At 37.4% G+C, this 26,289-nt stretch overlaps 1 protein-coding gene across 1 annotated transcript; it reads left to right on the forward strand.

The window, feature by feature from the left end:
* Positions 1–13,974: 13,974 nt before the first annotated feature.
* Positions 13,975–25,485, forward strand: LOC119482637 (CD63 antigen-like). Its single transcript, XM_037760329.1, has 9 exons — positions 13,975–14,138; positions 16,750–16,806; positions 19,766–19,885; positions 20,005–20,079; positions 20,983–21,078; positions 21,439–21,561; positions 22,040–22,072; positions 22,170–22,253; positions 23,854–25,485. The coding sequence occupies exons 1-9, from the start codon at positions 14,079–14,081 to the stop codon at positions 23,944–23,946; spliced, it is 741 nt and encodes a 246-aa protein (XP_037616257.1). The 5' UTR covers positions 13,975–14,078; the 3' UTR covers positions 23,947–25,485.
* Positions 25,486–26,289: the final 804 nt, after the last annotated feature.

The raw sequence follows: 26,289 nt of genomic DNA on the forward strand, positions 1-26,289 counted from the left end.
CATAACATGACACACAAAACCATCTGAGGAGTAAAGCGTTTAGCATTTTACAGAAGAAGCACCATACATAGAAAAGTTGTTTATGAAGGTGAAGCTGCTGACTTTGAAAAGGGCAGCTGTCTTATAGTAACATCATGGAACATGACTGCGATCAATGCACACTCTAAGTGCTCTACATAAAACGGATTACTGGGCTACTGGTACATGACGCTGTCCACTTCAGACAGGCCGATATTACAGGGATAATTTAATTTTGTGGAATGTAATAATGTAAATGTGAGGCGCCCTTGGCATGGCATATAAGAAAAAGCTTTTTATGTAATGAAAAAAAAAAAAAAAAAAACGGTTTCTTTTTATGATTCTAGTGTGCTGGTTTGGTTTCCTACATGAGGGGGACACAATGCATTTTATAAATAGACATAAATAAATAAATAAGAAAAAACATTATTGATCCCCAGAGAGGAAATTCAGTTGTTGCAGAAGCACAAAGCCAAATAAAAAGTAAAGGAAATACATAAAAAAGAATAGAATACAAAATGAAAAAAAAAAATATATACAAGAGCATATGGAGACAAAAATATCGCAAGGTAAAGTGAAAGTAGTCTGATTAATAGCAGCAAGTCTATTTTAACAGTGTAAACCAGAATGATGTAATATAATGTAATATATATGTTAACAGAAATATAATATAGAATATGATGCAAAACTCAGTAACATATTAACAAAATATAGTAGGATATATATTTTCTTGATGAAAATTCTGATGGAATATGAGATATAGTATAAAGTGAAAGGTAGTACTACTATAATATATCAAAATATAACAATATATATATAGTCAGTAGGCGATTTGAGGGCGAATGAGGGAGGAAGTTAGAATCACCATATAGCTCTGAATTATCAGTAAATGAAAAAAAATTGCGTGATCATTTGTAATTAATCGCAATTAAATATTTTATTCGATTGACAGTCCTAATAAAAAATTTAATTCAGTAAACATATAAGTAAGTAAATATATAGGAACGTAAGTAAGAAAACAATAAAAAAGTGATGTAAAAAAAATGGAGGAAAACATATAAGTAAGTAAATATATGATTAAATAAATTAATTTATAATAACTAAGTGATTAATCACAATTAAATATTTTAATTGATTAACAGTCCTTATCTCTGTTAAGACAGTTATTAATGGAGGAAAGAAGAAAAACATCAATATAACAGCTGATTACACACTTTTAAATGGTCAGCTTGGTCAAAACCTGGTGACTGCAAAGGCCACAAACACAGAGCATTATGGGATGTTACCTGTTTAATCGTATCCTGTAGTACACCTGTGTGGGAGCATCTACATTCATTACGTTTACTCATGTTTATCTTTGCTTTCATTTCCCTATTAGCGTCCTAATGGTGAAATAAAACCCCGGCTCAGCTGCGTTGAGTGGATACAGATGGAGATGGAAAGCAAAGGAGCAGCCGTGGTAAACAACCCAGAGACAATGTGATTGTAGCTATCGGTCATCTGCAGGTCAGGCTGAGAGCGAGGATATAAGACAGTTACGCAACTCGGCAACAAGTCCGCTCAAACACAATAATACAAACCCTCAACTCTCCGACACACGGACTGTTTACACTGAGGGATTCTGCTCAATGACGGGAAATCAGGCTTTACAATAAACAAGGAAATAGAGGAAGAGGATTCTTCTAGAACTATCTAGTTTATATTATAAATTATATATATATTATATATTTTGAGCCTTATAAATAAAGCTGACTTGACTATCGGATGGATCGTGACCGTATTTTCAACCCGTTCTCACTCCCAGCTTGTCAAATACCGCCATTATGTAAGTGCCCCTCAGTACTGGAAACCAACGCAGTAACAGTTTGTGACGAAACGGGCTTTAAAACTAACTCCAATGTAAACCCACCCGGGGCATTATTTGATGGTCGGAGCAGTGACGTAGTATTAATAGCGTGAAAGTGGGTAAAACAATCACAGGACTTTCAACCAGGAAACCGTGTGAAACCAAAAGTAAACGTTGACTTGTTACTATGCTTGTTACGTAACATTACGTAAGAAAGTCTGCTAAGGACACTTGTTACTTATTTAGGCTAGTTACGTTGTTATTTTACGCTTTTACTTTACGTTGTTACGTTAAACTGTTACATTAAGCTGTTACATTAAGCTGTTACATTACGCTGTTACGCTGTTACGCCGTTACGCTGTTACGCCGTTATGCTGTTACGCCGTTACACTGTTACGCTGTTACGTTGTTACGTTGTTACGTTGTTACGTTGTTACGTTGTTACGTTGTTACGTTGTTACGTTACGTTGTTACGTTGTTACGTTGTTACGTTGCGTTGTTACGTTGTTACGTTGTGTTGTTACGCTGTTACATTACGTTACATTGTTACGTTACGTTACATTGTTATGTTATGTTACGTTACGTTACGTTACGTTACGTTACGTTACGTTACATTACGTTGTTACATTGTGCTGTTACGCTGTTACGTTATGTTGTTATGTTATGTTATTATGTTATGTTGTTATGTTACGTTGTTATGTTACATTATTACATTATTATTATTAGGACTGTCGAAGTTAACACGATAATAACGCGTTAACGCAAATTTGTTTTAATGCCACCGATTTCTGTGTTCCGCTGTTTGTGTTCCGTGTGAAACCAAAAGTAAACACTAACTTTATGCTTGTTACGTAACATTACGTAAGAAAGTCTGCTAAGGACAGCTGTTATTCATTTAGGATAGTTACGTTGTTACGTTTCGTTGTTACGTTTCGTTGTTACTTTACGCTTTTGCACATTGCTTTTGCATTACGCTTTTGCCTTACGCTTTTGCGTTAATTAAAAAATATACGCTGTATTTGTCACATATCTTGTTCTGGACCAACCTGTTGGACAGACAGATAAACTCAAAGTCACTATCATTGCCATCATTTAGTCAAATTGAAATATAGTCAAATTTTCTGCATGTCTATATTCAGTCTATTACAGTAAAGGCTCTTGAGAATAGGAAGTTCACTACTCACATAACATGGCAGCTTGACATCTCTCTAACGGCTGAGGTCATGGGAATGTCTGCACCAAAGTAAAAAAAAAAAGCAGCAACCACAAAAGACTGAGAAACCCCTTAGTGAATTGTGGAGAACATTTTTATGTCAGGTACTTTAGGGAAAACTGAAGGGTAATACCAGAGTTCAAATCCAAATAAACTAATAAACTGGGAACATTTCTGCATCATCATTGATTTATAGTTTGGATTCTTGGCTCTGCCGGGGAGGAAGCTTGAATCTCTCACAGTAACACCATTGTGTTTTATGAGAGGTGTGTTCCTCTCTGAGCAGATAGCTAATGAGTGTGGAGGGAGTCTTCTGTAAAGTGCTGACTCCTCTTCTCGGCCTCCTCATGAACTTGATTATGTCCCATCATCATTAAAAGCTCTGTAAACCACTGCTAATGAGGTTTCTCTTTCATGTTTTTCCAACACATTCTCACTCCCAACTCGTCAAATACCGCCGCTTGGTCAGTGCCCCTCGGCGTCAGAGACCGACGCACGGGGTACCCCTCTTACGTTACTTTTGGACAGCATGTCAAGATACTCCCGTTACACGCGTAGTGTTCTTTCAATATAAACTTCAGTTTTCACAATAAATTAGGTTTAGGCAACACAACCACTTAGGTAGGGTTAGGAAACAGTCGTGGTTGACGTTAACTTCACGTGACTAGCGACTCACGTGACTCACGAAACTGATTATACTAACAACTCTTCGTGAATAACAATACTAACAATACTAACAATACCAACGACTCACGTGACTCACAAAACTGATTATACTTACAACTCTTCGTGACTAACAATACTAACAATACTAACGACTCATGGGACTAACGATACTGATGACTCACATGACTAATGGGTATGACGATGCTAACGACTCACATTACTCACAGGACGACTGACGACTCACGTGACTTACGGGACTGACGGTACTAACGACTTAGGTAACTAGCGACTCATGTGACTCACAGGACTGACGATACTGACGACTCATGCGACTAGCGACTCTCGTAACACAGGATACTACTCACGACTCACGTGACTTACAGGTCTGACGATACTAATGACCCACGTAACTACAGACTCACGTTACTGACGCACCCTAACCTTAACAGTTTCCTTCTGGGGCAGGGTCGGCGCCAGAGTGTTAGGGGCGGACGTGCAATCAGCTTTGACAGGGGGGGTATTTTTTTCGTTGTTACGTTTCGTTGTTACTTTACGCTGTTGCGTTAATTTAAAAATATACGCTGTATTTGTCACAAATCTTGTTCTGGACAAAGATATGTGACAAAGGTATTCCCAGATACCTGGGAAGGTATTCCCAGGTACCTTTATTAAGTGTATCTTTAACATTATCATGTTTCATGAAAGAAATAAACTGACAGAGAGGTGTATACATACTGCCACTTATGCGCACAGGTGCGCACAGCACGCATACACATGCTGTTATGTCCACAAAAACAGGTATAAACTAACACCGTATCCTAACTGGATGCGGGCGTCCGACTATCGCGCTGCATCGCTCATCGGACGCTCTATGTCCACACTGAGTATGTTAAATCTGCACTTCTGTTACATCATGTAAACAAACCAGGAACATATCAGCTGTGAGCTCCAGATCAGACTGGAGCTGAAGACGTAACCGCCTCAAAGATGGGTTAGTAGTACTTGTTATCTTCCTACGTTCGTACTTTTTTTTTTATCAGAAAACACACGTTTTATTTTTTATACTTACTGGAAATAACATACGATATAGCCAAGAGCAAGTAGGTTGTTATCTAGTGATCTTCTCCAGCCAGCTGCCACCTTATTATGGTTTCTGTTTTGAAAGGAGGAAGAACTGGAGGCTACAGATAACTCCTCAGGCACGCCCTGCGTCTTACTAGTGCCAGGGTCAAAATGTGCACACACGCAATTAACAGGGAGATAACCAACACATTAATCTAACAGTCTGAATGATTTCTTAATAACTATAATTTAAGTTAATAAAGACTAAATGTGGATGTTTCACTCACCAGTTGTTGTCCCTGCTCAGCCTGCTGTAGTGTAACATTAGTCCGTTGTTGTATTCCACAATACTGAACAGAATAATCCAAACAGGTAGAAAAAGTAAGATGTGAGAGGAGCACAGGATGCTTTTTACTCTCTTGGTCCTAATTGTGCTTTAATGCACCAGGTTTATAGGTCTACTTTCTCTCATTTTTTTCTATTGAGCTAGATTAAAAAAAACAAAAAACAAAAAACAAACAAACACGCAAACGGAGCGGATCAAAACGAGGCTTCTTACTGAAATACTGTAGTGACGGCTCATATTTCCCAGAGTTTCCATAGTTGTATCTTTGCGCTGTGTGTTCGTGTTTTATTTGAACCATTAGTGAGGTGGCTGTTATATTTTTTGACAGGTAGCTCGAAATAAAATTTCACTTGTGAACTTTATTACATATAACTGCGAGCGACAATGCCTGTCAGTAATCAAGTTAATATTTTCATTTACATCGGGAACAACTGACCCGGTTTTCTCGGCTCATTTTATCTAAACTAATCAGCCGTTCCGCTCAATATGAGTGACAGGAAAAAAATAGGAACCGTGTATCCGATAGAAGTTCAGACAAAACGTCGTTGTTGTTCGCAGCCAGTTAGGACACACCAATAGAAAACAATGTAATCAAGCCCAAGTACATGTCCTAGTTGTTTCCTAAATGCAAAACTATCACTGTTTTGTGCTTTATTTTGTGCTGTCCCGTGCCTTGCCTTAAGTCCCTATTCAACTGTGGATTCAATGGACGACGCAGGGAGATCTGTGGGTTACGAATTTCCTTTAAATTACAGCTGCTCTTTAATTGGTCTTCTAACATGGGAAACTGTCTAAACACGCCTAAACTTAATTTCATGTCGATTTTCTTGACTTCATAACATTTAAATCTGTCTTTGATATATGAACCCATCCAGAAAAATCCGTTGACAGTGTTGGAAATAGAAGCTGAAGGTTTCTGTAGATGCAGCACTGCTGGTGGAGCTCAGGTTCTATTTATGTTGTGATAAAGGTGGAACATATATGGACAACCGGCCTCTTTATCAGGTACTCCAAGATCAAAGGTCAAAGTCTGATGATTGAGAGTCCTTCTGTCTGTCGTCAGATCAGCCAAACACATTCCTACACGCTTGTCTCCGCTGAAACACCGTCAGGAAGTGATACCCAAAATACTGTGGCGGCCACACGACCTCTTACTGCTCAGTCCCCAACACATGCTCAAAGAGTCTTGTACTTCTATAAGTCCAACATGGCAGAGACTGAGTACAACATGTTTTTCACTTATTTCTAGTAGTATCTAATGATGCAGGTATGTGGTGAGGTTTGGAGGTATCCATCTCTGACATTGCTGCTGCCGCCACGATACAACAAGGGTTATACTGTACCTCGTCAAAACCCCCCCCAAAAACCCCCCAAACTCGCCCATCTGCATGGCAAGATACCACCAACGGTAAGTGGTAAAATGTGTTTATTTGTGATGATATGACCCCTTAAAAAGACTTCAACTGTTGGCTGTTGTTTGATAACATGTTATATAAGAGGACGACTGTCTGCTGCAACCACAACTAGCTCAGCAGAGGCAACTACCTAAAACTCACAGCCTCGTTTCAGAAGCCAGAGTTTACAGGAAGTCCTCATCTTTCCCCGAAACCCCGTTCTACTTTCAACATTGTGTGGTTTCACATACAGACATACTTGGCAACCTTTAAGTTGCAGTAGGCAGTATATTTCTGCCGTCATTGGGCAAAAATTCCTTAATAACCATTCAGCATATTGTAATTCAAGTGTTCTGAGAGAAAACTAGACTTCTGCACCTCCTCATGGCTCTGTTTTCAGGCTTTAGAAAATAAACCCCTTGACAGGAGTCTTTGACCAATCACTGGTCATTTCAGAGAGAGAGCGTTCCTATTGGCTGTGCTCTGGTCATGTGACAACCTCAACCTGATCTCTACATGGCTGCCGCGTCACAAACTTTCTCATTTTACAGCTAAACCGTGCACTACAAGATGATTCTGAAAACATTTGAGGAGAGAAATAGGCATTAACGTAACAGAATATTGATTCATATTTGATCAGCGCTGCCTAGTTTGACCGTTTGGTCGGAGTTCGCGAGTGATTGACAGCCGGCTCTCATAGACGGCAGCTGGACAGCAGACCTCAGATCAGCTCTGACTGCTTGTTTTCCTCCGGTCTATGAAATCTTGCAGATGCCGCTAGGAGCACACAGAGGAACATGATTTTTTTTCAGGTTACCTGTTTCATGTACTACTGTCACGATATAGCGACCGTTTTATAAAGATGAATTATTCAGTTTTCTTTCTTCAGAATTAAAAGTAAAATTAAAAGTAGACCTATTTAACATAAAATTGCTGGTGCAGTGAACTTATTATTTTGTTATTTTCATTCTTTAAAAGTCACCAGAATGCAGAAAACAGTCCCTGAAACTCTAATGTTTTTTCTCCATCCCTATTTTTGAGGTGTCAAGGTGGGCAAGTATGACCACAACTCAAACGGCGTTGTGTCGCGGAGCATCTCTTCCACGGGGAAAACACATTTGGTGTAGCTTTATTGTCGTCCAAGTGGAAACAATAGGGCTTAAACACGCTGTACAGCGCCAGAAACAAGTTGAGATAACGAAAAGGGAAAAAAAAAGGTGTGAAAATTTGCTTTAAATTGGGTGAATTGTGACCACGGGTGGAAACCGGGAGAGGGTGATGAAAAACGGGAGGGTTGGCAAGTATGGATACAGAAGCTGCAATATATGTATACAAAGAGAGACAAAGAGCAAGAAAAAAACAAATGAAAATGCTGCATCACTGCGCAGTATCTCACAAAGCTTAGCTTAATATGACATCTTTCACCACAACGTATAAATAAAAGAACAATAAGCTATGCAAAGTACGAGGTAAGTCTGTTTCTACTGTTCTAAATAATAAAGAACAGAGTCAATGCATTTACAATACATTTTCAAACAAACAACAATGCATCATGTCACTTATATGTTAATAAAGAATGTTACTTACAGATGATGCCGTGTATAAACTGGAAAGAGAGGATGGCATTAGATTGTGGCTAGCAGTAACATGTGGGTCCCTCAGGTATGATCTGGACAGGAAGTGAAGCACTTCGGTCACATTCCTGTTTTGTAAGATGAGCTTCACTAGATATAACTTTTAAGTTTGTGTTGGAGTCTGAGTTGTGGTCGTTTGTTGGCATTAGTGGACATTTCTAACCTAAAAAATGGCCCCGTATTCTTCACATTAAAAGCAGTCTATATAGAGCTGATAGAGGAAACCCAGGAAGTTGGGGAAGGTCTCGTTTTGTAGGTTAGGTTACAACCTTTTCACACATTGGCAATAGAACATGATTAAAACATGTTAATGTGTGTAAAAAGTTACATACAGTCCCTTTAAGTAAAGGATCTGAGTACTTCTTCCACCACTGTTAAGGAGATATATTCTTCTGCATAGTCTTCTCTTCAGGCCTCTGGGTGATGGATCACATCATAGCTACGAATGTTGATACAAGACATTTTTCTATCTATGTTTACCCTGTATAGAGTTTTATCAGACACCTGCCAACCAATCAGGATCCAGGATTCCCCCCCTAAGCAGTGGTGTAAAAAGATTCGTAACTGGAAACCGCCCCCTCTGGAGATCAGCTCTTTGTTCAGGAATGTGCAGGTCTGTGCACGGAGCTGTGAGGGTTTTTACGAGTCTCATTGTTAAAGTGTTTACAAAGGGAAAAGTTACATTCTGGTGTCACCGATACAGGATGGAGCAGGCCGCGGCGAGCACGGCGGGGGTGGCACAAAGCGTTTCTTTAAATACACAAATAGAAAACCCTCGATTAAAACTTGGACTTTTCATGTCCCGCGCTGGATGATAATCACTGTTCCCAGAGAACGATGATACAACTTTAATTATCCCGACATGGTTGTGCAGAAGTTGCAGTGCGAGTAGAGAAAAGTTTAAATATACAGAGTGCAAATAAAAACAAAATATAAGCAATAAAGAACCCAATAAACCCAATGTACACAATGCCAGAAATCATCCTAGAAATAAACTAGTTGATGGTAAGTTGCAAAAAATCCACTCGGACATCCATTCGTAGCCGGGTTTAGATCTTTGAATCACTGCCCATAGCTCTGATTTTTAAGTGATTTAAGTAAGTCTGGTGCTCACTGATGGCTGGAAAGGACATTATGAACTCTCCTGGTTGAATCGTTAGCACAAAACATACAACGGAGTGAGAAAATAACTGGATCTTAGATTTAATAAAATCAAAGATACAAGACTGTATGTGGTCATAAAACCATTTCGGTAAGAAACAGCTGATCTTTGAGGATACAATTCTGTAACGTGCAACGCTAACAACAGACTAGCTAAGGAGTGTGCATAGAAACCTGACAAAACATGCAATATTTTAAGTTGAAATAATTGAATAGCATCAACCTATAGTATTGTTAAGTGATCCAGAAGACTCCTGTGTTTCTCTTGATCATCATTAAAAGACAAACATGAATAAGGGCGTTTGAAGAGTGGAAAAAAACAGCTCTGTTTGAGGAGTAAGATCTGATTAGAGCATGACAGTAGCTCATAAATTAGAACAACACTATATATGTTGAAGGAAAACTCCTTTAATTCAAGAGCTGTATTCTCTTGGCCTGATCTCCTCGTTCAATAATGAATAAACAAAGACAAAAATCTCCCCAAAATTCAGTCTTGCATGTTTGGCAATGTTGGAAATTTCTGTACCTACACTTGAATTAAAAAAAAAAAATGATGCAATAGGTTATTGGAGGTTTCGTGTCGATGGAAACTGGAAGGGGGGTTAAAGCGGAAACCTCAACCTATTGCAACAGAAAATGAATGATGCAGCTGCTCTGCATCATCAAAGAAACATCACCATCCCCCTCCAACCTGCAGTCTGTCTCAAGGTCAGCGGTCAATACCTACTGTGTGGAGGTTTGGGGAAATTCATACAAAACAATCTCAAATCCAAACATATGTTACAGAAGAGAGTTATACCAATTGTAAACCTAGCTGGTTAACTGCACCATTAACCCTCTGAGACCCGCGATCCCGACTGACTTTACTGTCTTTCAGAAGCTGTAGCAGATTCAGAGGTGGAGTGAAGATACTGGTATCATATGAAACTAGAAAACCTGATGAATCCACCGGTACCAACCACGTCATACTGGCTTGTCATGAAGGAGGTTAAATAACGCTCCAAACTTAGGTTACATTTTTGGTGAGGAAAAACTGTCATGGCCATTTTCAAAGGGGTCCCTTGACCTCTGACCTCCAGATATGTGAATGAAAATGGGTTCTATGGGTACCCACAAATCTCCCCTTTACAGACATGCCCACTTTATGATAATCACATGCAGTTTGGGGCAAGTCATAGTCAATTCAGCACACTGACACACTGACAGCTGTTGTTGCCTGTTGGGCTGCAGTTTGCCATGTTATGATTTGAGCATATTTTTTATGCTAAATGCAGTACCTGTGAGGGTTTCTGGACAATATTTGTCATTGTTTTGTGTTGTTAATTGATTTACAACAATAAATATATACATACATTTGCATAAAGCAGCATATTTGTCCACTCCCATGTTGATAAGAGTATTAAATACTTGACAAATGTCCCTTTAAGGTACATTTTGAACAGATAATGTGCGATTTACCACGATTGAATATTTTAATCGATTGACAGCTCTAATATTTATATTTCTTGACTTTTGCAGTACTTGCTTCTATTTTTTATCTTTATTTTCTCTTACTCTGTTTATTGTTATGCTCCAAAACGAGGCAAATTCCTTGTATGTGAGAACCTACTTGTTTTGTCTTCTTCAGCCTGACTTTATGTCTTTAAGTCATTTGGTCTGCGAAGACCCAATCCAACGCTTACTGGCATCTCATGCATGTCACCACTTGTCGTCTTGTTTCCAGTTGTACAGCTCTGATTTATTTTTTCCCATCAACATTTGTATTTGATCCATGACACCTCAAACGTACGTTCTTTCCCTGCCAACTCATTACTGACTTTCACACTCATACTATACTTGTGTGTGAATGTTTGAGAGGCTTTCTGAACAGCAGGTTAACACTTGAATGTCTGACACTGGATGCACATCCGTCAGCTACCCCCCCGCCCCTCTGAGACTCTGAGAGCCCTTGGATTGTTTGTCTTTTCTCTTTTTTTTGTCTTTGACCTCCACATTTTTTTTTTAGAGAGCGGGAAGGATGGAGCTATTACCAAACATACACACACACACACACACACACACACACACACACGCGATAACACACACACGCACACACAGGAGTGGGTGTGGTCTCCTGCATCAGACCCGTAAACACCTCATAGATCTAGAGCAGTTAGAGAGGACAAAAAGACCCTCATACAGGGCCAACAACAGCACTTTTTAGTGTTTGTCTTGGAAACAACTTCTTCCAGTCATTAACGCTCTAGATGAAATCTTTAATCATCTCCGTTTTTCCCTGTTTGGTTGTTTTTTTCCCTGTGTTTTTTGTTATTTTATGCCTTGAAGTCCCAGTGAAACAGAAGTCTCAAGGATTTCTATTTGTCAAAGCTGGGATTGGCACTGAAAATCTTTGGTGTCGGGTTCCTTCAACAATGCTTATAGAATATGTAAAAGCAAAATGATAATCTAAGGCATAAAACAGTGCAGTTAAAATAAATATAAACATAAGTAAATATCAAATAGTAATGTAAATGTTTGCGGAGTGGAAGCAAAATGTCAAAATTGACCAGTGCATGAAAAACTATGTTTTTGCCTGTAGTGTCTCCCCTTAAAAATGAAATATAAAAGCATATTACACCACAATATGGTGGTACAAAATGACACAAACTATATGCTCTGATAATGTCTTAAAGGTATCCTGTGGAGTTTCCTTGCAAACTAAAAAAGTTTACACTCATTGTTTCTCACCAAAACTCATTGTGTTTATCCTTGAGATCTAACAAACATGTTAGAGTGAATGCATTCAAATTAACCACTAAAAGGCGCTACAAATGCCAAAAAATGGCCATGACATAACACAAATCAGACTCAGAAATTGTTCAATTTTGATTTTGGCAATTAAGCTGTTAAATCTTTCTAGTTTTTAATGTCTTCTCTGTAGCTCATTTGTGCTGGCTGGAGTTTTCCTGTGTGTTTTAACCTGTGTAAAGGCAAAATGAGGAAGTTAACATAATAGCACCAACTGTGACTAGAGTGAAATCAGCACCTGGACTTTGGAGAAGTTGTTGCTTATTTGTGGCTTCTGCTTTGTTATTTTCCGCCGAATCACTAACCACTAACTGGTGTCACATCACTAAACTCACGACACCGTGACAAACGTTGACAAATTAGTGCTTTTCAGCTGTGGGACAGAAAATAATGTAAAACGTGCTAACTTGCTGCAGAAAGTCATAAAGTTGTTTGTTTGTTTTGGCTGTTTCATGGGATTTTCATGGGAATGTCGGCAGCTATCGGTAAACGTCCTGTCCACATCTCCCAAATACTTTCTCCAATTTCTGACAGATCATCTAAACAGATAATCTACTGCAGTGTTCTCACTTTGTTCTGCATTTTGCAAAAATGTTTGGTACTAAACATCCTGGGTGTGCAATAATGTACGAGATAACTTAAGTTGGAAAGTTCTGCCTTCATATCAGACATTCAAAGTTAAACATGCAGTATAAATGTGTTATTTTCTCCTTTTCTAAAATGGTGTGTTTGAATATTTCTGCATACTGGGGTCCCTAAACAGTCTTGAATTACATAAATTGGGTATCACTGTAAAGCTGAGACTCTTGTGGATCCAATGAGCCCAACTGTATTCATGTGTGATGATGTTAGTCCCCATAGTAGACATCTCACTGTAGTGGGACCATTTTTTGAAACTTGACCTCACTGTATAAAATTGTCTGTGGTGACCTCTAGGATAATCACAGCCTCATGAAACTTTACAGCCACAAACTACAGACACCTAGAACATTCAGAGGATGGATGGCTTTCCTAGCTAGATTGAAAATAAGGGGGTTTCTGAGCAGTTTACACAACAGAAGTGCTCGCCATCCAATCGCCAAAAAATGCAATTCTTGCAGAAATCTCCAAATGTCCAAAGTTTCTGATACTAAATTACATAGATTTGTTATGTAGATTTAGCAGCAAATCTATTTAACAAATGGTATCAAGAACATGTAAAAAAAAGAATAAATAAATTAAATATAAAAAACAAAAAAATAAAAAATAAAAAACAAAACATGCCACTTTTCTTCCTTTTCCGACCCAAACAAGGTCAAATTTCAATTTCCTGCCTCCAGTTACTGACCTTTTTTATTATTTATTTAATTTCAGCAGATTAATTTAATTGAAATATCGTGTTTTTTTTTGTTCGTTTTTTTTTTTAGACGAAATTATGTAAATTACATTAGATTCACTTTTTTGAGATACTTGAATAAAAAAAAGGAAACAATAGATGCAAACATTTGGTGCCTCTTAAGTTAAAAATGTTTCCAGGTTGAGATGAGTATTGTTTTTTATAAATTTTCGAGTGGTAAAAATAGTTAGATTTAGCACCAAATCTGTGTAACAAATGCCCCAAAATTGCTGCAACATTTATTAATTTATTAATTAAAAACACATCCTGAAGTATTTAAACCACAATGAAAACATATAAAATCCAAAGAATAAAATTAAAAAAATTAAAAATTAAAATTAAATCCATCACTTTAGATACTTTAATGACTGTTTTTTACGTTTCTATAGTTTCCGGTCAACGTGAAACACTTGAACAGATCAGTTCTGTGTGTTGCAGCTCTGTGTTTTCCTGTCATTCAGTGTACAGCCAGTTTATCACAGCACACACTGCTGCACATTGCCACACACATTGTGTTACACTGCATGCACGCAGCTTCACCTTCACCTCTCACAGAAAATTACTAAAAAACTCAAGATGGGGAAAATTAACGGATGCCTCAAATGCCTCTTTATCTTCTTCAATGTGCTGTATGCAGTAAGTAGAAACACTTTTTCTGATCATCTCTGCATTTAATTTCTATTTTTTATTTGTTTTGTTTTATTAGTTTTGTATTTGTGTTTGGAGCAAAAGATAAAATAAAGAAAGACTGGAAGGATCAATGCACCAAAACAAGTTAATTAATTATTTTTTTCTTTTTATAAGACTTAATTCTTTGTTCAAAAACAAAGAGGGCGTATTATTTTGGTGAAAAAAAAATAGTGTGAAATTGATTTTCAGCTTTTACTAAACAAAAAGGGGTTGGTAAAAGTCTATTATGCTAAAAAAAACCCAACAACAACAGATTTGTTAGAGAAAACAAACAAAAAATGTACTTAATCTTTTCTTTGGTTTATTATGAAAGTTTTTGAATCCCTACAATAAGTGAAAAAACACTAAAAAACACCAGGTGTTGGATTAAATTGAAAGTGAAGTGTTTAAAACATAAATTAAAGGTGTGAAACATGATTTTTTTAGAACAATAAGCAGGTCTGTATTCAGTTTAATAGCTCAGATTCAGTACACAGTCACTTCCAGTAGCTGGGAGACAAAAACAAAACCTCAAAAAAAGAAAAGAGGGAACGCCAGAGACAAATCTCTGCAGCAGAGACAGGAGTCATGTTTCAGTCCACCCACCGACCCCCTTTTATTCTCTAATGAAGTTTCATTCCTTTCTGCTACACAGCCATGTTTTCAGCTCCGAGCTGGTGGGAAAAAAAAGAACATTTGAAAAAAGGTGGAGTCTGAAGAGACAGTTTTGAATTTGATGGGGTGTTTTTTGCAGGACAAATGTTTTCAAAATAAATTAATTAATTTAAAAAATATATATATATTTTATATATTCTTATATATAGACAAAAAAACCTTTGCGCAAGAGAATAAATATTTTTTTTTCTTTTTTGACAAAAACACAATTTAAAAAGAATGTGCAAGAGAATAAAACTAAATAAGGTTAAATAATAAAATAGCTGAATGACATGGAATTAAACCTTTTTTTTAAATGTGTTTTTCACTTTTCTTCCTTTCCCGACCCACACAAGGTCAAATTTCAGTTTCCTGCCTCCAGTTACTGACTTATTTTTATTATTTATTTAATTTTAGTAGATTCATTAGATTGAAATGTCACGTTTTTGAATTTTTTTTTTCATAAAATAACATAAATTACATTAGATTCATTTTGATGAGATACTTGAATATATTGCACTTAATATAATGATACATACAACAACAAAAGAGTTAAACATTTGATGTCTCTTAAGTTAAAATTGTTTCTAGGTTGAGATGTTTATTGTGAGTGTTTGTAGTTGATTATTATCAGATGTGACAGAGAAAGTGTTCAGTTTTTAGGGCTCTGTTTCCCTCTAGTGTCTAAATACAGGAATGACAGAAACTAGGAGGGCAGGGAGACAAATTAAAAACCCCAGCATGCATTAGTACAAATTAAATACCTGCATGAGTACAAATTAATACAGATAGTAAACCACATATTTCTGGTGTTGGTGGTTTTTTAGTCTCAAATTTCTCCTGAGAGTTGAAACAATTTTCCGACCACTCAAAACTTGAAATAAAAAACACATTTTCCAGTTTTTTAATCCTGTGTCAATGTGTTAATTGCTCATTTATCTTTTGTTGCATGCTAAATATGTGTCAAAAAAATACTTTTGATGACTGGGCGGTTACAAAAATGTATTCAATCAAATCTGATTTTGGGGTGATCATTTTTTTGATCGGAAATATGTCACATTACTGAAGCTAAAGACGCTCTAACTGCTGTTTCAATGGTCATTAACTTAATGATAAGATCATCAAAAGTGTTAATAAATAACTGTATTACAATTTGAGTCTATAAAAGGTTACAATTGTATAAATATACATTTTAATGTCTTGATTTTCCACCTTAAACATCCTTTAAAGTACTTTAAAAGCAGTGGTTCCCAAACTTTTCCTGTCACGTTTAAGTTAATTTAAGTTTCATTAACTTGGTATCATTTATGTTATGTATCAGCTTCTTCCAGATGTTATTTGAAGTTATTACACGGCCTTGTTGAATACTCGATTCTGATTGGTCAATCACGGCGTTCTAAGGTCTTTTATTTCTTTATAACAGACCGTTGCTATGTATAACAGACCGTTGCTATGTGCACAGTTCTGATGTCGGACTCTGAAGGACCATTGTTGTGTCAAATTATTGATTTCTTAAGTAAGTAGCTGTGTCATAAGCAGGATAATGTACAGCTAGCGGGTCATTGTTGTGGAATAAACCCCTTCCGGGTTTGTCAGTGTTTATTACACAACAATGACTGGCTAGCTGTACATTATCCCTTACTTATATAATGTTTACACTGAATCATCAAATGGAAATATTCTAAAAGACAAATTTGATAAAGAACCAGAGTTGGTAACGATTACTGCTTTAATTTTAGTTTTGCATTCTATTTAGTAATATGTTTTCTGTTTATTCTCATTCCTTCTACATTGTTTATACTTTCTATTTTAAACACTCTTTAATTTTAATTTTACAGTAAGAATGAATATTTTGGTGGCACACTTTAGCCTCCATACCCTGAGCTTTAATTTGCACAAACTAACCAATGTGATGTGTCTTCAGATAATCGGATGTGTGCTGATCTACGGAGCGGTGAAGTTGAGCATCTTCAGCTCCCAGGTAAACAACAACAACAACAACAACAAAAACACAAGTAGTGAATCCACTTCATGTTCTACATTTTGGCATCCAGATTATTAGACTGTTGTCAGGCTATTAAATAGGCATTATCAGCCGCTATAAGTCCCATCGATGTCGGTCAATAAGAGCCTACTACACCCACTAGTAGGTTTAATCATCTATTCACATGGTAGATCACCAAAAGAAATACCTTCTTAGGCAACAAAACTACAACTTATTTAGGTTTAGTTAACAAAACTACAACTTCGGTTGCCTAAACCTAAAGAAATTGTAATTTTTTTGCCTAAACCTAAAGAAGTTGTAGTTTTGTTCCGTAAACCTAAAGAAGTTTTAGTTTTATTGCCTAAACCTAAAGAAGTTGTAGTTTTTGCCTAAAAAAGAAGTTGTAGTTTTATTAACTAAATCTAAAGAAGTTGTAGTTTTGTTGCCTAAACCTAAAGAAGTTGTATTTTTTTTTTGCCTAAACCTAAAACAGTTGTAGATTTATTGCCTAAACCTAAAGAAGTAGTTTTGTTGTCTAAACCTAAAGAAGTTGTAGTTTTGTTGCTTAAACATAAAGAAGTTGTAGTTGTATTCCCTAAACGTAAAGAAGTTGTAGTTTTGTTGCTTAAACATAAAGAAGTTGTAGTTGTATTCCCTAAATGTAAAGAAGTTGTAGTTTTATTCCCTAAACCTAAAAAAGTTGTAGTTTTATTGCCTAAACCTGAAGAAGTTGTGGTTTGTTTTAGTTTTTGTATATAGACACAAATTTCCTTTTTTTTGGCGTAATGCTCAGCAAAACCTTAAATAATGTAGATTTTGTGCGTTTTCCTACAAATGTCAAAGCAACATATTGTATCTAAAGTTTTATCTTTTCAAAATAAAACTACCTTGTTAGGTTCAGGAAAAGATGGCGGTTTGGATTAGAATAACACCAGAAGTGGCGTAATTTAGGTGCGAAAGTTACGTGACAACTTTCATGAAAAATTGAAATTCGTGTCAATGTATACAAATCAATACATACAATTTTGTGACTATTTAGCAAACTGCTTTGCGACTGGGCTGGGTAAACATGTAGCTACTAGCCAGTTAGCTTAGCTTAGCTTAAAGACTGGGAGCAGGGGGAAACAGCTAGCCTAGCTCTGTCCAAAGAGAACACAATCTGCGTACCAGCGCCTCTAAAGCTCGATGATGAACACTTTACATCTCGTTTGTTTAATTTGTACATACAAACAACCATTCACAGTTTTATGGTGGTTTAATGTGTCAGAATATTTCTTGGCCCCAACTTTTCCTTGGTATGAAACACCACACTTTGTTCACTTATGTAGCTTGTCACGAAAACATAAACAAGTCAAACTGCGAATGCTGCCAGAAGTTAAACCGGAAATGGGGTTGTTGAACTATGTGCTGTGATCTGCCAGATGAATTCATTATCTATGTTGGATCAAAGGACACTAGTTGCTGCCAAACATACATTTACAACTTCCCATTACGGGATGCCTCTTGGCAGAAAGAGCAGCAGATTTACTGTTAACGTGACTCACAGAGTAAAACAACTAAATCAAAGTCAGATGTAAACGACAATTAAAACAATCACGTTTAAGTTTTGGGGGAAAAAAACTGAGGTTACAGGGTTTGTTTGTGTTGATTCAGGGATTTCGATTTTATGGCAACGTTTAAAGAACCTTGTATAACCCATTACAGCAGCACGCAGTGTAAATAGTATGAAAGTGAGGCTTTGAATTAAAACAAAAGCAGCTGGTTTGTGAAAATCAAGGCGGATCTTGTTACTCAGGTCATCACATGTATAATCCTGTATGCTGCACACATCTGACAATACATGATACCTGTTTACAGATGTTTAAAACAAGTGGAGGTGAAGGGTTCTGAGTGTTTACAAGGACGCGGGCAGCTGCCAAGACATAGTGGGGGCTTTAATTTCTTTTCTTAATGCGAAGCAGATGCAGGCTGGAGGAGATTTTCCATTCGCACAGTCGACTTTCTCTGCAACAGAAAAACAGGATGGCTCCAACAATGTTATCAGATCAGAAACTACCGAAGGCTTCACAGCAATGCAAAACATGGAGGACAGCTATCCGCTCTTTGTTTTTAACTAATCAAATTTACTTTCCATTTCTGTCAAGCATTTTCCGAAACACTATCATCAACTTTTAGTTAGATTTCCTGCATTCTAGCTTCCATTTTCTGGGATGTAGGATTTCAAACTTGCTAATGGGCTGAAACTCGATACTCACGCGGCCCTTTTTACGGTATTGGCGCGTTTAAAAGACAATGTTTTTGTCTGGAAATTACATTTACAAAAACTGGTGTCCGCTTATGTTAAAGTGTGTGATGTTTGGTGAAATTTGATGATGTTTGGGTAACACATTAAAGGGGCTTATTATAGTATATTCTATATTTTTCTTATTGACAACAAATCCCATGAAAGCATGTTTGGGTTGGTCTTCTCCTTCGACAGATATATATTATTAGCTTTTATTATCATTCACTTTTATGTAAAGCACTTTGTTTTGCATGTATGTATGGATTTTGCTATAGAAACAATGTTTATTATCGGTATTTGCATTGTTATTTTGCTAGAACTGCAGCTCTGAACAGCGGTTGTAAGACCTAGTTGTTTCTAAACTAAGCCTGGCTAAGTAAGGATAACTGTGCTTGCTTTATTCCAAAATCAAGGAAACTTCCAGGGAATATATCAAGCCTATTGTTAAAAACCTATAACTGTTTTAGATTAAAGCCTTTATTTCTGACTATATTTTCAACATGCGCAAGGTTCTATAGAGAAAGTAGATATACAGAGTCACAGATTAAATTTGAATGGGATTTTGAAAAATAAGAAAAGTGTAGATTAGAATAATGCCAGCCTTATTAGAGATTACATTTTTGCATTAATCCAGTGTTTGTGTTGTGTCATTGTCCTGTCATGGCGGAGCAGATGGCGGCAGTTGGGAGCCCCGGCCTGGGTTGGATTTGGGTGTTTGCCATCGGCGTCCTTGGCATTTCCTCCCTGGGAATCTTTGCTGCATGCTCCGAGAAAGAACTTGCCCTCAAAATAGTACGTACAAACAGAGGAAAATAATGTTTTTTTGTTAATTTTGTTTGGCAATCAAACCACTCATTCAGAGAAACAATATATTAAACAAGATATATCTCTGATTATTGTTTCATTTACAGTTTGCAGGCTTTATGGTGCTTGGAATGATCATCATGATGATCGTTGGCATCATTATCGTTGTCGCAAGAAACAAGGTAATCTATTTATCTAGCTATCTACCTATTAATCTATCTTGACACAAATGTTTGTCTCTCTATATTGATCTTGTTATTCTCTCTTTCTCTGTATCTATTAGTATGCCAACGTTTTCTCTATCTACCTTGATGTTAACGTTCTCTCTATCTACCTTGATGTTAACATTTTCTCTATCTACCTTGATGTTAACATTCTCTCTATCTACCTTGATGTTAACGTTCTCTCTATCTACCTTGATGTTAACGTTCTCTCTATCTACCTTGGGGTTAACGTTCTCTCTATCTACCTTGATGCTAACGTTCTCTCTATCTACCTTGATGTTAACGTTCTCTCTATCTACCTTGATGTTAACGTTCTCTCTATCTACCTTGATGTTAACGTTCTCTCTATCTACCTTGATGCTAACGTTCTCTCTATCTACCTTGATGTTAACGTTCTCTCTATCTACCTTGAGGTTAACGTTCTCTCTATCTACCTTGAGGTTAACGTTCTCTCTATCTACCTTGAGGTTAACGTTCTCTCTATCTACCTTGATGTTAACATTCTCTCTATCTACCTTGATGTTAACGTTCTCTCTATCTACCTTGATGTTAACGTTCTCTCTATCTACCTTGATGTTAACGTTCTCTCTATCTACCTTGATATTAACTTTTTCTCTATCTACGTTGATGTTTATGTTCTCTCTATCTACATTGATGCTAACGCTCTCTCTTTCTGCCTTGATATTGACGTTCTCTCTATCTACCTTGATGCTAATATCCTCTCTAACTAAATGCTAGTTCTTGTTTATTCTCTAGTCTTTGTCGTGATGCTAAAATATTTTGTCTCTTGTCTATCTACCGTGATGCTAACGTTGTGTTCTCTCCATCTCGATGCTGATGTTGTTCTCTCTTTTCTTGTAGGTCAGAGATAACATTGACCAGATCTTCAATGAGGTGGTAAAGCCCGTCATGGAAGATGAGGGAGCGAGAGCGTTGCTTGAGGCGATACAACAAAGTGTAATGTCCTCTGTGTACTATTAAACACTTACGAGTGTAGTCTGGCTAGGCTAAACACGGCTCTTCTAGGATGAATGCTTTATATTACAGTCACAACAATAGCCGCTATGTTTTTCAAAAATAAAAAACAAGGCACATTTTGAAAAACAAGAAAAAACAAGACTAAAACCAAACCACCACCCACTAAGTTAGGATTTTGATATTCAGAAATGTTTTGATTTGTGATCAATACTTTGGTGTAATTCTTTCTTGCATTATCTTCAGATCTCTATTTCACTTATTGATGTTCCACGATCTACTTCCTGTTCCTATTGAAGACTATTTCCACCTGTTGAAACTCGCTTTCTCATGTGGCTGCAGGGTCAGTGCTGTGGAGTTGTGGATGCCTCCGACTGGGGTGATAAGATCCCAGACTCGTGTCATTGCTCGGCAGGAGGAGCATATGGAGGATATGGAGCATCTGTGTGCAAAGCAAGACCTCAGGTTGGTTTTGTAAAACGAAACTGGAAGATCAGGTTTAGAAATAAAGATATTCAGTGAGCCTCATCTCATTTGAAAGCTTGTGTTCACGTGCAAAGGTAAACTTTTTCTGTGCTAAATGTACCAAAAATTGTGGATCTTGTGTAGTCAACTGTGAATGGTTATAGGCGGCTATGGCGCAGGTGATAGAGAGGATTGGCATTTCCATTCCCAGCTCCTTCTGTCCACATGTTGGAGTGTCCTTGATCAAGATACTGAATCCTTAATTCCCCAAAAACCCTGAAACACTATGGAAATTCCCAGTATTTGAAACATAGCAAATGTTTAGTTGTAACAGGAAATACTGGAAGGGTTCAGATGTGTTGTCCACTCAAGTCTAAAAGCATTTATACCTGTTTCTTTTTTCTGGTACTTGACAGAAGATAAGAAGACTGTTTCTCTTTTCTCATTAAGATGACCATATCTTGTTGTCTTCTTGTAGGGACTCCAAGGACCAGACCGAATCTACAGCAAGGTATTCAATCAATGAACTAACCAATCAAGACACCATCCAATTCACCAGTCTGTGATGTTTCCAGATGACTTTTGTTTCTCCATCTCTTCTACTGCAGACATGCGGTGAAACCATCTTTGGGTGGATCAACCTCTTCTTCCAGATCTGGATGGCCGTCTTCTTTGGATTTGCTGTCACTGCAGTAAGCTCCGCTGTCATGTGTTTTATCACGTTCTGTGACTGCATCAGTTAGTTTTTGATGGATTCAGCAACTATGATGCAGTTCACTCCTCTCCGTTGTGGGACAAAGTTATTGTTTTGCAAGTCATAAGCAGGTCTCAAATCTTCGCTTTGACATCCTGAGTCGAGGAATCGAGGACCAGCAAGTCAAGTTCCTGTTATGTAGTTCGTAACAGTGGCAGTGTTAGGCTACCTTTACTTGTGACCACCCATCAATGACCGAAAAACGTTCTACCATGCCTCAAAACTGTTGGGTCCTGACAAAGTATCAGATTTTGGATTGATTTCGCGCCTGGTTTGGTTAATTTCAAATGCAATAGAGTGCTCCAGGGATGACATATTTTTGTAGGCCAACCAGGAAGTTAGCGTCGCTCTGTTTCCATTGACAAAAAGCCAATGGGATTGTTCCACTGGGTTTTGGATTATTACAGAAAATAAGCTCTGTTGCAAAAAAAACGTTACTTACACGTTTTGTTAAGCAAGATAATCTTCGCAAATGAACACTACCAAAGCTAACGTTAGGCTACGAGTATACACAATGAGGCTGTAAAGGCGGATGAGTCGGCATGATGACGTTTAGTAATCTCATTTAGCCACTTGTTAGCAACCGCCTTTTTTATTTACTTACATATTTTATATCGTAGAACGTTAAAATCTCTTCAGCTTGTGTTAACCATAGACCTTATGTATTTCTGGTATATAACTAAAAACCCATTAAAAAAACCCATTGACTTCCAGACAAGTGAACCGGAAGTGCTAAAATGCTAACTCATTTCTGGGTTTTAGGACTCATTCCTACACCATTTTATTTAGTAAGAAATGTTTCTAGCCATTGTTTTGTGTTAGCCTGCTCAGGAAACTGTGTTTCTATATTAAGAAACATGGAGGATCTTAGTAAAAACATTCAAATCTAAATATAAAGTTGGGAAAAACACTCCAGCTCCCATTTTGCAGCTGTATTTTGGGTGAAGACATTTTTATCTCCACTTAGAAGCTGCTGAAAATGATCAAAATAGCTCATTCAGCTATTGAACCAACAATATGCAGAAACTAAACCAAAATAAAAACATTTTTATAACAGCTGTTGGCCTCCAGTCAGAATTTAAACTCTTGACAGTAGTTGCACGCCATGTGGATTGGACATATGGTTGCTTGTGTGATGTCTTTCACTTTTGGCAGAGTACAGAAGCAAAGAGACAAAACTCTGGTGTTTATTAGACAACAGCCGCCATTTTGGACTGAAAACGCTTATTATATTTTTTATATTTTGTTGTTCAACACAGGCCATTTCAGTAGAATATGACAATAGAATAGGAATCATTTTGTTTTACTTTTTACGGCACTTTTTAGGCGTATGTTTTACTGGCATCCGGTAGTTGATTTCAGTCCAAAATGGCGAAAGCGTAGCTCCACTGCTGGGCGCTGATGTTTCAATGGAACGAACAATTGACTTTCATTTCTTGGCAATATACGTTCTTTGCTTCTGATGTAGATTTAAGGTTGTGTTCTTTACTAGCACAGGTCACCTGTTTGTCTTTCTAACTGACTACCTGTCTTTACAGCTGATGGGCCTACTGATCTCCATCCTGATGATCCATCAGGTCAGACGTCACAACAGCGCCGGAGGAGCGTCCATTGCCATGAAGAGCTACTAAAAGAAACCCTCCAACCCCTCGGACCCCTCACCTTTAACCTCTGCACTGTAACAGGAGGAATCATTGGTCAATACATGACCTCTTCTTCTTTGCTTTTTTTTTTTAAATGTAAATTTTGGCTTCTAAGAGAGCGACTGCAGGGTATGTCGGAGACAGGGAGATGAAGCAGGCATTTCATTTGGGAGAAAAAGTGAAGAGCTTTTTGCTTCCAGCTTTCCATTATAGAGAATATTGCTTGAATTGCAAACATTTATTTTTTTGTAAATCATTATATCTCGTTTGTGTTATAAGATGGTGTGCAGTATTATAGTAGACCTATATAACAGAGACATATTATAGAAAAAAAACACTCTTCGCTCGCTCAACCTTCACCACATCTGACAACAGCTTATTAACCTGAGGAGGTCATAAAAAGCAACAGTTTAATCAACACATTCTCATCCCAACTCGTCACATACCGCCCCTTGGCGTCACGCCTCTGCTGCTCCCAGCTTTCAAACCGGAACCAACATGGTCCCTCGTTTGGAAACTTTCTTCTCTTTATTTTAGATCAACGATTAGTTTAAATGTTTCAAGGGAGTTTCCAGAGGCGGCGAGTCTGCCTGGACCTCATCTTTATGCAAATGAGGAGCGGTGTGACGCCCTGTCTCTTGAAACGCAACACTACGCTACCAGAATGCTGCTGCTGACATAGACAGTAATGGGAAACGTGGCTGTGGACACGTACCAATAGGGTGGCATATTTACACGGATACATTGGACTGAGTACAGACGACATAGCGTACAATGACGTCAAAAGCAAGAAAGGCGTTCGTATTGCACGCTAAATGCCTCTCGCATTATCATTGCATTCATACGCCTTTTTGTGCAAACAGGCTGCCATATAGTCCAGTCTTTGTTTAGCCTAGTTTAGCATAAAGACTCAGATTAGGGGGTAACTCCTAGCTTAGCTTTTAAACTCATGTTGCATAAATTTCCAGTGTTACTATTCCTTTAATCCAATCAGAATCTGCACTCATAATAACATTTTATTTTTTAAGGAATTACCAAAGAAACTAAATTTCCGAGCCTCCTCGGGTTAAAAAGATCGGGTCAGAAGAAAAACTTAAGCTGTCATCTGTCTGTGTGTTTGTATAAAAAAAAGAGTAAGCCAATGAACTTCTGCCATGAAGCTGAAGACATTTTTCCACATGGCTAAATCCTGACATTTTCAAAATCAGTAAAATAGTAATGTTGGGAAAATGGAAATCCCAGCAACACTTGCACTACCGAGAACAAAAATTAAAGCATACGCTTCGTAGAAAACCATGTCTCAGTACAATATATTTGTTCATGGAGAAGCCAATATTAAGAGAAGATTATATAAATCATACACAATTATGGATGTGAAAAACCAAACATGTCAGGGTGAACACCCCACCACCATTATAAAAAGGGATAATGATTTTAAATAAAAGACAACTGCTGTGACAGGAACTGTTTTATTGTGAAATCTGCACTCATATCATTACAGAATAAAATCTAAAAACTGAATATACACCAGTACTCACTCTCGTGTGTTCAAATGTGATCAGTATTTCCTCACCGTTGGCTTTGGCCCATTGCTTAAAGGGCTGATGGATGCCAATAGAGAGGTTGGAAGGGAAGATGGGTTTTTTAAGGGGCTAAGAGAAGGGTAAAGCAGGATGGTAAATGGGTTTGAAGGGTTGATGGAAGGGTATGGGGTGAGATAGATGGCTTTAAGAAGGCTAATACAGTGCCTTTCCGGAATGGAACCCAGGCGTCACTGCCCCTTGGCGTTGGCGTCACGGCCCCTTGGCGTTGGCGTCACGCTATTTTCAGCGTCAAAACAACTATATAAAGAGCGTACGAGTATGGAGAACGGAACCTGACGAAATCAAAAATATATCAATCAAAAAATAAATGACCCAACCCCGGATAAGCGGTTGAAGATGAGAGATAAATAAATGACTTGATAAATAAATAAATGTCTTTAAATGTATAAAGATTAATATTAAAAATAAATGTAGTCATTAATTAATTGATAAAATGTGACAGAAATTGATATTTCTGTTTTAATTTGCTTCTTTATTTATTTATTTTTGAATTAATTGCATTATTTGTTTACAATTAAACTGCATTGTAAATTATGTTTGAAGGGAAATATATTTTGTAGCAGATTACGTTTGTTTTTGACGTTGATATGATAGTCTGCCAACAGGACCTCCACCCAGGAGGTCGCTGCTCGTGTCCTGTGAGAAACTAAAAGTCAACATTCATTTATTTTAATTTGTAGCTCAATAACATAAAAAAGTCATTTTAAGCTAACTTAACCAACCACTT

The sequence above is a fragment of the Sebastes umbrosus genome, chromosome 23, assembly GCF_015220745.1.
Source record: "Sebastes umbrosus isolate fSebUmb1 chromosome 23, fSebUmb1.pri, whole genome shotgun sequence".
Classification (NCBI taxonomy): domain Eukaryota; kingdom Metazoa; phylum Chordata; class Actinopteri; order Perciformes; family Sebastidae; genus Sebastes; species Sebastes umbrosus.